At 44.8% G+C, this 14,726-nt stretch overlaps 2 protein-coding genes across 3 annotated transcripts in view; both read left to right on the forward strand.

The window, feature by feature from the left end:
• Window positions 1-1,601, forward strand: part of PLS1 (plastin 1) — a 142,681-nt gene extending 141,080 nt beyond the window's left edge. For both annotated transcript variants that reach the window (XM_038743244.1, XM_038743245.1), the window contains one exon: window positions 494-1,601. In XM_038743244.1, coding sequence (XP_038599172.1) covers window positions 494-629 — 136 coding nt within the window. In that variant the 3' untranslated portion in view covers window positions 630-1,601. The remainder of the gene's footprint in view (window positions 1-493) is intronic.
• A 7,667-nt stretch (window positions 1,602-9,268) lies between these two features.
• The window catches only part of TRPC1 (transient receptor potential cation channel subfamily C member 1), an 84,334-nt gene continuing 78,876 nt past the window's right edge, over window positions 9,269-14,726 (forward strand). Inside the window, exon 1 of the mRNA XM_038753170.1 lies at window positions 9,269-9,430. Within this exon, the coding sequence (XP_038609098.1) occupies window positions 9,280-9,430 (151 nt within the window). The 5' untranslated portion in view covers window positions 9,269-9,279. The remainder of the gene's footprint in view (window positions 9,431-14,726) is intronic.

Here is a 14,726-nt window from a genome sequence, read left to right on the forward strand (position 1 = left end):
CCGAGGATCAGAGTGGGCATGGAAAACGTCCTTATATCCTTCTCCCACTCTCATTTTCCTTCTTGGCTTGCTGTCCCGCTCTATCCTTGCCTTCACCCTTCGACACTCTCTGTGATGCATCAACGCTTCGATGAGAGCCTTCTGTGATGCTCTCCTCTTTGGATCTTGTACTTGTTTATGTAGCCTCCCCCCACCACGACATCCCCTCCCCTCCCTGGCCCCCCTTCTGCCTGCCCCTCTCATCCCGAGCTTTCTTTGCCCACTTCCTGTCGACATGGGCCCGGGGAGACAACGACCCCTCCAGATTTTCATTCTAACACACATATCTAGGATTCTAAAGGGAAAAAAACAACTAGGGATTCCCCAAAACAACTGAAAACTTCTTTCTCATTGCCAAAAGGTTCAGTTACTTTGAAAACTGCTGTAAAATTAAATGAGATGAATTAGATACTGAGACCCAGGAAAATGAGATTTCTCTTCTTGCCTTTCCAAGATATGCCATTTCGGTTGCTCGCAAGATCGGTGCCCGGATATACGCCCTCCCCGATGACCTGGTAGAAGTGAAACCAAAGATGGTTATGACAGTGTTTGCCTGCTTAATGGGAAAAGGACTAAACAGATTAAAATAATGGAAGTATTTTAATTTTCCGCCATTTTAAACACACTGAATGCCTCACAGTTTACAAAATTCTGAAGTTTCGTGGGTATATCACAAGAGATTATTTGTATGCGCAAATAGTCATAATATTCTTTACTGAAATTTAGTATCTTATTTAATCTAGTTTGTCAACCATATCTGGAAAAAATAATTAATGTAAGAATTTACTTGGAAAATGTTTGTTACTGTACTGAGATTCCAAAATCCTTATGAAGTTAAACTCGGTTCATTTTTCTTGATAATGCAAAAAGATTACCATGATTCTACACGTTTTTCAGAACTGGACATGAAAATGTGTTTGATTATTTTGGGTGTTATTTCCTATTAACACATTAATGCCAGCTGTTTCTCTTTCCTCCTAATGCACATAATGGCCTTCTGACCTACCTTACCCTGCTACTTCAAAAAAGGCAGTGATGTCTGCTAAATATCAACTTTTTACAGGAGAACCAACTCATAAATAGACCTCGTAGTTTGTATTCTTGGATAAAGAGCAGTAACATGCGACTTAAGGGGTCCCCCTAATTATGGTCTATTCACTTTTGCACTCAGTTGTTTTCTATAAATATGCGGTAGGCGATGTGGAAGGGGATAGCAGAAGGCTATTATTAGAGAATGGGCGTATGTATTATTTACACTTTAATAATAATGATGGTATTTGTTAAGCGCTTACTCTGTGCAGAGCACTGTTCTAAGCGCTGGTTTAACTATCTGGACTTGTAGAAAATGCGACGTGAAAGAGTTGAAACAGTTGGGGCCTTTCAGTACGTGAATGACAATATTTGTCTTAAACTCACAGCTGGGGTCTTTTTTTCTTTCCCTATAATGGCAGTCAGGTAAGATGGCCACAGCATTTTTATTGGGCCCTGGGTGGTGTGATAGTAATAATTGTGGTGTTTGTTAAGCACTGACTTCTGTGCCAAGCACTGCTCTAAGCGCTGGAGTAGATAGAAGATAATCACGTTGGACACTATCCCTGTCCCGGAAGGGGCTCACAGTCTTAATCCCCATTTTACAGATGAGGGAACTGAGGACCAGAGAAGTTAGGTGACTTGCCCATGGTCACGCAGCAGACATGTGGTGGAACTGGGATTAGAACCCATGTCCTTCAGAGTCTCAGGCCCGTGCTGTTTCCACTAGGCCACCCTGCCAGGCACGTTCATAATTCAGTTTTAAGCGTCCCACCTGGGTTATTCTCGAATGGGCAGTGCATCTTTGGGAAATGGATTGGTATGGAGGGGCCGGAGGCTGCCACATGAAATTCAGCCATTCAATCAACCAGTCTATAAATTCCTGCCTCCATTCGCAAGTGAGGGCAAACCCCTCAAAAAGGAGTAGAAAGCTGCTTTGCCCTCGATCAATCAATCGTATTTATCGAGTACTTATTGCTTACAGAGCACTCCTACTAAGAGCTTTGAGACAGTACACTGTAACAGAGTTGGTAGACATGTTTCCTTCCCACAACAAGCTTACAATCTCCATTCTTATCACAGTCTAAAGATAATGTTGGGGGCTGCGAGGAAGAATGACAACATTCACTGCACAAACAATAGTAAACAAAAATATTAGATGAGGACAAGATCACCTTTGTTCAATAATTTGGTTGGAAGATAGAGTTGTTCTTTCACGACTGAAGGTTAGAATTTGTTCCCCCTCTCTGATGATTTTGTGATATCAAAGTTACCGGTTCTTTTCTAGCCCCGTTATTCAATCACTAATAAAAGTGACGTGTTAAAACCTTGCAGGTTGTTTTAAAAAAAAACATTCAATAAAGATGCTGTGTAAAAAGAAATGTGTCAATGATCATTCCAGTTCAAGAAAGTTGCTGGTTTTATGTTTCACGTTTGGCTATTAAATTCTAGTAACTTCATTTTGCACAGGTTTCTTGGGGTTTTTTTGCTAATTATGGACCCGGCTGAAGTGGGACAGGAGAAGAGCGCTCTTATTTTGGTTTAACGACAACCCTTCCGATTAGTAGTCAAGTGGTCCATCTGCAATTCATCTTCACTTTCTCCAACTGGTGATGAAAAGCTTGGTAACATGCTATGTGGCTCAATCTACCAGTGGTATTTATTGAGTATTTACTAAGCGCAGAGTACTAAGCACTTGGGAGAGTAATAATAATAACGGTATTTGCTAAGCACTTCTCGCACGCCAAGCACTGTACTAAGCAGTGATGTAGATACAAGATAATCAAGCTGGACATAGTTCCTGTCCACATGGGCTTCACAGTCTAAGTGGACTGTGAAGTCTTTTAGACTGTGAGCCCACTGTTGAGTAGGGACTGTCTCTATATGTTGCCAATTTGTACTTCCCAAGCGCTTAGTACAGTGCTCTGCACATAGTGAGCGCTCAATAAATACGATTGATGATGATGATGATAAGTAGGAGGGAGATCAGGTATTGAATCCCCATTTTATAGATGAGGAAACTGGGGCATAGTGAAGTTAAGTGATGTGCCCAAGGTCACACAACAGAGTGTATTACTCTATTTTATTAATGATGTGTATATAGCTATAATTCTATTTATTTTGATGGCATTGACCCCTGTCTACTTGTTTCGTTTTGTTGTCTGTCTCCCCCTTCTAGACTGTGAGCCCGTTGTGGATTAGGGACCAACTCTATATTTTGCCAATTTGTACTTCCCCAGCGCTTAGTACAGTGCTCTGCACACAGGAAGTGCTCAATAAATACGATTGAATGAATGAATGAATGGAGGAGCAGGATTAGAACACAGGTTCTCTGATTCCCAGGCCCATGCAACACATTTCCTGCCCATAAGGAGCTTACAGTCTAACGGCTCACTTTTCAAGGTGGCAGTGGGCTCCAGTATAACTTTACTCCGGCTTTTTTTTCCCTTTGGTAATTGTTAAGCGCTTATTTTGTGCCAGGCACTGTTCTAAGCGCTAGTGTAGATGCTAGGTAATCAGGCTGGACAGAGTTCAGGTCCCACATGGGGTTCACAGTAGAAATCCCCATTTTACAGATGAAGTAACCGAGGCCCAAAGAGGTAAAGCAACTTGCCCAAGGTCACACAGCAGGCAAAGGAGAAGCAGCGTGGCTCAGTGGAAAGAACCCGGGCTTTGGAGTCAGAGGTCACGGGTTCAAATCCTGGCTCCGCCAATTGTCAGCTGTGTGACTTTGGACAAGTCACTTTACTTCTCTGAGCCTCAGTTCCCTCATCTGTAAAATTGGGCATTAAGACTGTGAGCCTCTCGTGGGACAACTTGATCACCTTGTAACCTCCCCAGCGCTTAGAACAGTGCTTTGCACATAGTAAGCATTTAAGAGGAGCAGCGTGGCTCAGTGGAGAAGAGCACGGGCTTTGGAGTCAGAGGTCATGGGTTCGAATCCCGGCTCCGCCACATGTCTGCTGTGTGACCTTGGGCAAGTCACTTAACTTCTCTGAGCTTCAGTTACCTCATCTGTAAAATGGGGATTAAGACTGTGAGCCCCATGTGGGACAACTTGATCACCTTGTATCCACCCCCAGCGCTTAGAACAGTGCTCTGCACATAGTAAGCGCTTAACAAATGCCATTATTATTTATTATTTATTTATTTATAAATGCCATCATTATTATTATTAAGTGGCAGAGCTGGGTTTAGAACCCAGACCCTTCTGACTCCCAAGCCCGTGCTCTATCCATTAGGCCGCACTGCTCCTTTCTTTCAGTCGTATTTATTGAGCACTTACTGTGCAAAGCACTGTACTAAGTGCTTGGGCGAGTAACATACAACAATGAACAGATACATTCCCTTCCCACAAGGAGCAGGTGGGCCCCAGTGATGGAGGGGTGCTGCTCTACAACCCAAGTCCCAGCCCAAACCATCTCTTTCTCGTCACTGCTGCTTACAATCAATCAATCAATCAATCATATTTATTGAGCGCTTACTGAGTGCAGAGCACTGTACTAAGCGCTTGGGAAGTACAAGTTGGAACCAACCTCCCCACCCTGTTGGCCCCTCGACTTACTTTCCAGTGCTCATCATTCTGGTTACAATAATTTTTTTGGATCTGCAGCTTTCGGCCATACTGGGTTTTTGGTTTGCAGCACTTCATTCATTCAATTGTATTTATTGAGCGCTTACTGCATGCAGAGCACTGTACTAAGTGCTTGGAAGAGTACAATTCAGCAAAAAACAAATTCCCCGCCCACAATGAGCTTACAGTCTAGAGGGGAAACTATTGTTATAGAGAAGCAGCATGGCTTAGTGATAAGAACACGGGCTTGGGAGCCAGAGGACATGGGTTCTAATCCCACCTCTGCCACTTGTCTGTTGTGTGACCTTGGGCAAGTCACTTCACTTCACTGTGCCCAGTTCCCTCATTTGTAAAATGGGGATTAAGACTGTGAGCCCCGCATGGGACAACCTGATTACCTTGTATCTACCCCAGTGCTTAGAACAGTGTTTAGCACATAGTAAGCACTTAACAAATGCCATTATTATTATAGCACTTTTATTACCAAAGTGCCCTCACACTAATTCGTTCATTTCAACCTTCCCGACAACCCTATGAGGTAGGGAGACAAGGCAGGTATTATAATGTCCATTTTACAGATGGGGAAACAGAGGTACAGGGAAGGTAAGTGACTCACCCACTGTCACACGGCAGGCTAACAAAGCTGCTCAGACCCTAATCTGGATCTTCCGATTTCTAGGAAGGTGCTCTGTCGCTTCTCCACACCGCTTCCCCTATGAATGGGGTTTGCTCACTGTGCTCAGGGGGCAAGGTGGGGGTGTGTGGTGTGTGTTTGTGTATGTGTTGAGTGGCATGTTACTGTGCTGCTTTGTGTTGAAGGTACACACTCATGGAAGGGGTGCCCCTATTTCTGGGAAAACGAGCCCCCTTTTCCTCAGCTCCCCCTCCATCTCACCCCAACTTGCTCCCTTTGCTCCACACCCCGCAGCACTTGTCTATATATATGTACGTACCTATAATTCTATTTATTTATATTAACGCTTGTTTTACTTGTTCTGATGTGCATATAACTCTATTTATTTATATTGATGCCATTGATGCCTGCATACTTGTTTTGATGCCTGTCTCCCCCCTTCTAGACTGTGAGCCCATTGTGGGCAGGGATTGTCTCTCTTCATCGCTGAATTGTGCTTTCCAAGCGCTTAGTACAGTGCTCTGCACACAGTAAGCGCTCAATAAATTTGATCGAATGAATGAATGAATGAATGAATGAATGAATTGGGAGGGGAGTAGGGAGGGGGCCTTGGTGGGACTAGGGAGATGGCGCAGTCCTCCAGTCATATTGCAGTGGTTTCACCGGCACAATTAATCAATCAGTCCATTAATCGGTGGGATTTATTGAACGCTTATTGTGTGTAGAACACGGTATTAAGCACTTGGGAGAGAGCAACAGATAAGTTGATCTGATCTGTGCTTCGAAAAGATTACTAACGGATGACAGGTATGAAAATGGCAGATCCTGTGCCCATACCCACCGTCGGTTGGCTAGCCACACAGTCCCTTTGGCTAGCCACACAGTCCCTTTTGCCTGCTTATTCTATTTAGAGAGATTTGATCAAAGTGCCGGTGCAATCAATCAATCAATCAATCGTATTTATTGAGCGCTTACTGTGTGCAGAGCACTGTACTAAGCGCTTGGGAAGTACAAGTTGGCAACATATTGCTGCAGTGTCTGACTTTCCGGCTTGGCGGCTGCTCACCTGCCAGCCCAGTCAGTCAGTCACTCAATAGTATTTATTGAACATTTACTATGTGCAGAGCACTGTACTAAGCATTTGGGAGAATACAATATAACACATTCCAGAGACATCACTATTGATGGTTTACCTAACCACCAGTCTCCAAATCATCATCATTCAATAAATACAATTGAATGAATGAATGTTGGGTAGGGACCGTCTCTATATGTTGCTGACTTGTACTCCCCAAGCGCTTAGTACAGTGCTCTGCACACAGTAAGCGCTCAATAAATATGATTGAATGAACGATTGAATGAATCAGTTTTTCTCCCACACCCTTACAGCATGGCATAGTGGATAGAGCACAGGCTTGGGAGTCAGAAGGTCATGGGTTCTAATCCCAGCTTTTCCACGTGTCTGCTGTGTCACCTTGGGAAAGTCACTTCACTTCTCAGGACCCCATCTGTAAAATGGAAATTGAGACTGGGAGCCCCATGGGAGACAGGGACCGTGTCCAATCCGATTTGCTCGTATCCACCCCAGTGCATAGTACAGTGCCTGGCATATAGTAAATGCTTAACAAATACCATAATTACCCCCCTTTTTCCTCTCCTCCTCCCCATCCACCCCATCCTACCTCCTTCCCCTTCCCAAAACACTTGTATATGTATTTGTAGACTGTATATTTCTAGATTGTGAGCCCACTGTTGGGTAGGGACCGTCTCTATACGTTGCCAACTTGTACTTCCCAAGCGCTTAGTACAGTATCTGCACACAGTAAAGCACTCAATAAATACGATTGAATGAATGAAATGAATATATTTGTACAGATCATGACTCTATTTTACTTTTACATATTTACTAATCTATTTTATTAATGATGTGCATGTAACTATAATTCAGTTTATTCTGATGGCATTGACACCCGTCTACTTGCTTTGTTTTGTTGTCTGTCTCCCCCTTCTAGACCGTGAGCCCGCTGTTGGGTAGGGGCCGTCTCTAGATGTTGCCGACTTGTACTTCCCAAGCGCTTAGTCCAGTGCTCTGCACCCAGTAAGCGCTCAATAGATACGACTGAATGAATGACGGCCTGTCACTCACCTCACTGATTCGTGGAATGAGGTGAATGACAGGCCGCCATTCATTCAATCGTATTTATTGAGCGCTTACTGGGTGCAGAGCACTGTGAGCCCGCTGTTGGGTAGGGACCGTCTCTGTATGTTGGCAACTTGTGCTTCCCAAGCGCTTAGTGTTATCAACAAGTAGGGAGCAAAATAGGTTAATCGGTGTAAATCGGCCGCAGGGTTCTGGTACCCACTGTTGGGTAGGGACCGTCTCTATATGTTGCCAACTTGTACTTCCCAAGCGCTTAGTACAGTGCTCTGCACACAGTAAGCGCTCAATAAATATGATTGATTGGTTGATTGTACCCAAGGTGGTGATGCAGATAGGAAAAATGACTCGGAGACATGAGTTCAGATAGAGCAGTAAAGAAGGGAAGTGGCTACCTGCCCGTTCACCTCCCCGGAGAGGGACGAGTGACAAGCAGCCCCATCCCAGCCGCTTCTTCCTCTTTTATTGGGTTTAAAATCTGAGCGACACAAAGGATTCCCGAGAGTTGTGCCGTAGGTACGTGAGGCCTTGGCATTCCCAGATCCCAAGTTCAAGTACAACCGCTTGTCTGTCCTGGTTTGATTAGTGTTAAAATCCCTGTTTATAAGATGTTATCAGGAGATAATGGTCGACACCACATGGAGACATTCCAGACAGAGAGGAGCCACTTTGGTTAATCAATCAATCGTATTTATTGAGCGCTTACTGGGTGCAGAGCACTGTACTAAGCGCTTGGGAAGTACAAGTTGGCAACATGTAGAGACAGTCCCTACCCAACAGTGGGCTGACGTACTTTACAAACACCGGAGTGCTTTTGGTCTGCACAAAATCAATCAATCAATTGTATTTATTGAGCACTTCCTGTGTGCAGAGCACTGTACTAAGCGCTTGGGAAGTACAAGTTGGCAACATATACAGTCCCTACCCAACAGTGGGCTCACATACTTTACAAACACTGGAGTGCTTTCGGCCTGCACAACATAAAGGGTTACTGTGCCCACTGTTGGGTAGGGACTGTCTCTATATGTTGCCAATTTGTACTTCCCAAGCGCTTAGTACAGTGCTCTGCACATAGTAAGCGCTCAATAAATACGATTGATGATGATGTTGGCATGCACAAGATGGAGTCAGTCATGCCAAGTTTGCTGGTAGGCAACACTTAGTACAGTGCTCTACACCCAGTAAGCTCTCAATAAATACGATAGACTGTGAGCCCACTGTTGGGTAGGGACTGTCTCTATATGTTCCCATCGTGTACTTCCCAAGCACTTAGTACAGTGCTCTGCACATAGTAAGCGCTCAATAAATATGATTGATGATGATGATAGACTGTGAGCCCACTGTTGGGTAGGGACTGTCTCTATATGTTGCCATCCTGTACTTCCCAAGCGCTTAGTACAGTGCTCTGCACACAGTAAGCGCTCAATAAATACGATTGATTGATTGATTGATTGATTGATTGATTGAATGAATGAATGAATGGAACATGGACGCTCCCCTCACAGGCGTCGCTCCGCCCCTCGCCCCCGGGGTGGCGCGAGGACGCATGCGCGACCCGCGAGAGCGTGTGGCGCGAGGAGGCGCGCGCGCCCCGCCCTCGAGAGGCGCATGCGCAACCCGCGAGAGCGTGTGGCGGGAGGAGGCGCGCGCGCCCCGCCCTCGAGAGGCGCATGCGCAACCCGCGAGAGCGTGTGGCGGGAGGAGGCGCGCGCGCCCCACCCTCGAGAAGCGCATGCGCGACCTGAGGGAGCGTGTGGCGCGAAGACGCGCGCGCGCGCCCTAACCTCGAAAGGCGCATGCGCGCCGCGAGAGCGTGTGGCGGCGCGCGGCCTGAGGAGGCTGGCCATGATGGCGGCCCTGTACCACAGCACGGACCCCTCAGGCTTCTCCTCCTCCTCCTCCTCCCCGAACAAGCTGCTGGCGCTCAAGGACGTGAGGGAGGTGAAGGAGGACACCACCTTGGACGAGAAGCTCTTCCTGCTGGCCTGCGACAAGGGTGAGAGTCAAATAAATCAATATAAATAGAGTCATAAATCTGCACAAAAATATATGTACAGGGGATAGGGAGGAGGAAAGGAAAATGGGGGCTCAGTCTGGGGGTTCAGTCAGTCTCCATTCCTTAGCCATGGCCTCAATGTCCACACCTGGGGGGCTGGTAAAACCCCTTCATTGAGCAGTCAGAGCTTATAGGAGGTCTCTGCTCACATTCTCAATCAATCAATCATCAATCAATCGTATTTATTGAGCGCTTACTGTGTGCAGAGCACTGTACTAAGCGCTTGGGAAGTCCAAGTTGGCAACATACAGAGACAGGCCCTACCCAACAGTGGGCTCAGTCTAAAAGGGGGAGACAGAGAACAAAACCAAACATACTAACAAAATAAAATAAATGGAATAGATATGTGCAAGTAAAATAAATAGAGTAATAAATATGTACAAACATATATACATATATGAAGGTGCTGTGGGGAATGGAAGGAGGTAAGACGGGGGGATGGAGAGGGGGACGAGGGGGAGTCTATTAGGTGCTTGCTTCTAGAAGTCTTAGAACAGGGCCTTGCACATAGTAAGCGCTTGATAAATGCCATTATTATTATTATTGAAGTCGGAGGCCGCAGTAGCTTTGTCCTAAACCATACCTGTCAGGAAACGTGTACAGGATTCTCCTCGGCATATTTATAGAATGACGTTAGTAGAGCGTTAGATTTCGGATTTTTATTAATATTGGGCCCCTGGGACTTTCCAGGTGTTGTATCCACTCCAGTGCTTAGTACAATGCCTGGTACATCATCATCAATCGTATTTATTTAGCGCTAACTGTGTGCAGAGCACTGTACCAAGCGCTTGGGAAGGACAAGTTGGCAACATATAAGGACAGTCCCTACCCAACAGTGGGCTCACAGTCTAGAAGGGGGAGACAGAGAACAAAACCAAACGTACTAACAAAATAAAATAAATAGAATAGATATGTACAAGTAAAATAAATAGAGTAATAAGTACGTACAAACATATATACATATGTACAGGTGCTGTGGGGAAGGGAAGGAGGTAAGACGGGGGGATGGAGGGGGGCGAGGGGGAGTCTATTAGGTGCTTGCTTCTAGAAGTCTTAGAACAGGGCCTTGCACATAGTAAGCGCTTGATAAAGGCCATTATTATTATTATTGTTATTATAGAAGTCGGAGGCCGCAGTAGCTTTGTCCTAAACCATACCTGTCAGGAAACGTGTACAGGATTCTCCTCGGCATATTTATAGAATGACGTTGGTAGAGCGTTAGATTTTGGGTTTTTTATTAATATTGGGCCCCTAGGACTTTCCAGGTGTTGTATCCACCCCAGTGCTTAGTACAATGCCTGGTACATCATCATCAATCGTATTTATTGAGCGCTAACTGTGTGCAGAGCACTGTACCAAGCGCTTGGGAAGGACAAGTTGGCAACATATGGAGACAGTCCCTACCCAACAGTGGGCTCACAGTCTAGAAGGGGGAGATAGAGAACAAAACCAAACGTACTAACAAAATAAAATAAATAGAATAGATATGTACAAGTAAAATAAATAGAGTAATAAGTACGTACAAACATATATACATATGTACAGGTGCTGTGGGGAAGGGAAGGAGGTAAGACGGGGGGATGGAGGGGGGCGAGGGGGAGTCTATTAGGTGCTTGCTTCTAGAAGTCTTAGAACAGGGCCTTGCACATAGTAAGCGCTTGATAAAGGCCATTATTATTATTATTGTTATTATAGAAGTCGGAGGCCGCAGTAGCTTTGTCCTAAACCATACCTGTCAGGAAACGTGTACAGGATTCTCCTCGGCATATTTATAGAATGACGTTGGTAGAGCGTTAGATTTTGGGTTTTTTATTAATATTGGGCCCCTAGGACTTTCCAGGTGTTGTATCCACCCCAGTGCTTAGTACAATGCCTGGTACATCATCATCAATCGTATTTATTGAGCGCTAACTGTGTGCAGAGCACTGTACCAAGCGCTTGGGAAGGACAAGTTGGCAACATATAGAGACGGTCCCTACCCAACAGTGGGCTCACAGTCTAGAAGGGGGAGACAGAGAACAAAACCAAACATACTAACAAAATAAAATAAATAGAATAGATGTATACAAGTAAAATAAATAAATAGAGTAATAAGTACGTACAGAGTAATAGAGTAATAAGATAATAAATAGAGTAATAAGTACGTAGAACAGGGCCTTGCACATAGTAAGCGCTTAATAAATGCCATTATTATTATTATTATTATAGAAGTCGGAGGCCGCAGTAGCTTTGTCCTAAACCTTACCTGTCAGGAAACATGTACAGGATTCTCCTCGGCATATTTATAGAATGACGTTGGCAGAGCGTTAGATTTCGGGTTTTTATTAATATTGGGCCCCTAGGACTTTCCAGGTGTTGTATCCACCCCAGTGCTTAGTACAATGCCTGGTACATCATCATCAATCGTTTTTATTGAGCGCTAACTGTGTGCAGAGCACTGTACCAAGCGCTTGGGAAGTCCAAGTTGGCAACATACAGAGACAGTCCCTACCCAACAGTGGGCTCACAGTCTAGAAGGGGGAGACAGAGAACAAAACCAAACATACTAACAAAATAAAATAAATAGAATAGATAGGTACAAGTAAATTAAATAGAGTAATAAGTATGTACAAACATATATACTTATATACAGGTGCTGTGGGGAAGGGAAGTAGGTAAGACGGGGGGATGGAGAGGGGGACGAGGGGGAGTCTATTAGGTGCTTGCTTCTAGAAGTCTTAGAACAGGGCCTTGCACATAGTAAGCGCTTAATAAATGCCATTATTATTATTATTATTATTATTATTATAGAAGTCGGAGGCCACAGTAGCTTTGTCCTAAACCATACCTGTCAGGAAACGTGTACAGGATTCTCCTCGGCATATTTATAGAGTGACGTTGGCAGAGCGTTAGATTTCGGGTTTTTATTAATATTGGGCCCCTAGGACTTTCCAGGTGTTGTATCCACTCCAGTGCTTAGTACAGTGCCTGGTACATCATCATCAATCGTATTTATTGAGCGCTAACTGTGTGCAGAGCACTGTACCAAGCGCTTGGGAAGTCCAATTTGGCAACATATAGAGACAGCTACCCAACAGTGGGCTCACAGTCTAGAAGGGGGAGACAGAGAACAAAACCAAACATACTAACAAAATAAAATAAATAGAATAGATATATACAAGTAAAATAAATAAATAGAGTAATAAGTACGTACAAACATATATACATATATACAGGTGCTGTGGGGAAGGGAAGGAGGTAAGACGGGGAGATGGAGAGGGGGACGAGGGGGAGTCTATTAGGTGCTTGCTTCTAGAAGTCTTAGAACAGTGCCTTGCACATAGTAAGCGCTTAATAAATGCCATTATTATTATTATTATAGAAGTCGGAGGCTGCAGTAGCTTTGTCCTAAACCTTACCTGTCGGGAAACGTGTACAGGATTCTCCTCGGCATATTTATAGAATGACGTTGGTAGAGCGTTAGATTTCGAATTTTATTATTAATATTGGGCCCCTAGGACTTTCCAAGTGTTGTATCCACTCCAGTGCTTAGTACAATGCCTGGTACATCATCATCATCATCATCAATCGTATTTATTGAGCGCTTACTGTGTGCAGAGCACTGTACCAAGCACTTGGGAAGTACAAGTTGGCAACATATAGAGACAGTCCCTACCCAACAGTGGGCTCACAGTCTAAAAGACTGTGGTACATAGTAAGCACTAAGCAAATACCATAACTATTGCCCTGTTTATTTATTTATTTTATTTGAACAGATTTATTCTATTTATCTTATTGTATTAGTGTTTTGTTTTGTTGTCTGGCTCCCCCTTCCAGACTGTGAGCCCTCTGTTGGGTAGGGACCGTCTCTCTATGTTGCCAACTTTGTACTTCCCAAGCGCTTAGTCCAGTGCTCTGCGCACAGTAAGCGCTCAATAAATACGATTGAATGAATGAGTGAATGAATGAATGAGAGCCCACGCCGGGCCCAGCAATCATCAGTCGTATTTATTGAGCGCTTACTGTGTGCAGAGCACTGTACTAAGCGCTTGGGAAGGACAAGTTGGCAACATATAGAGACAGTCCGTACCAAACAGTGGGCTCACAGTCTAAAAGGAGGAGACAGAGAACAAAACCAAACATACTAACAAAATAGAATAGATATGCACAAGTAAAATAAATAAATAGAGTAATAAATATGTACAAACCTATATACATATATACAGGTGCTGTGGGGAAGGGAAGGAGGTAAGATGGGGGGGAATGGAGAGGGGGACGAGGGGGAGAGGAAGGAAGGGGCTCAGTCTGGGAAGGCCTCCTGGAGGAGGTGAGCTCTCAGTAGGGCCCAGCAGAGCCACACAGCTCCAGCCCAACCCCCTCCAGGGCTGGGGCCTGGGGCAAACCTTCCCCTCCGATGCCCACCCCCTGATGGCCTGGGGCAGACCCCCCATGCCAACCCCCCTCTCCCTGATGCCAACCCCCTGACTGCCCAGCATCTCTCCCAGCAAAGTACCACGGAATATGCTTTAACTTACATGTATAAACAAAAACCACTCGAAATGCAAGTAGAGAGTTCAAGAATCCTAAACGTGTTACGGGAAACGACAGCTGGACGTCTTGAGACATTTATTAAATTTCACAAGTAGGTGAAGTGCCATTATTAGCAAGACACATTCTTTTAGACTGTGAGCCCACTGTTGGGTAGGGACTGTCTCTATATGTTGCCAACTTGTACTTCCCAAGTGCTTAGTACAGTGCTCTGCACACACTAAGTGCTCAATAAATACGATTGATGATGATCCCTTGCGGGCAGCCCCGCCCTTGGCCTTCTGGGAAGGACAGGGGCAAGAATTTTTTTTTCCTTTTTTATTCATTCACTCATTCATTTATTCATTCAGTCGTATTTAACAGTAATAATAATAATAGTGTTGGTATTTGTTAAGCGCTTAAGCTTAACAAGTGCTTCAGCTTAACATTCTGGGAAGGCCTCCAGAGGTCATCGGTTCAAATCCCGGCTCCGCCACCTGTCAGCTGTGTAACTTTGGGCAAGTCACTTCACTGGGCCTCAGTTACCTCCTCTGTAAAATGGGGATTAAGATGGTGAGCCCCACGTGGCACAACCTGGTCACCTTGTAAATTCCCCAGCGCTTAGAACAGTGCTTGCACATAGTAGCCGCTTAATAAATGCCATCATTATTATTATTATTATTAAGCAGCGTGGCTCAGTGGAAAAGAGCCCGGGCTTTGGAGTGAGAGG

The sequence above is a fragment of the Tachyglossus aculeatus genome, chromosome 1 (genome assembly GCF_015852505.1).
Source record: "Tachyglossus aculeatus isolate mTacAcu1 chromosome 1, mTacAcu1.pri, whole genome shotgun sequence".
Lineage (NCBI taxonomy): Eukaryota > Metazoa > Chordata > Mammalia > Monotremata > Tachyglossidae > Tachyglossus > Tachyglossus aculeatus.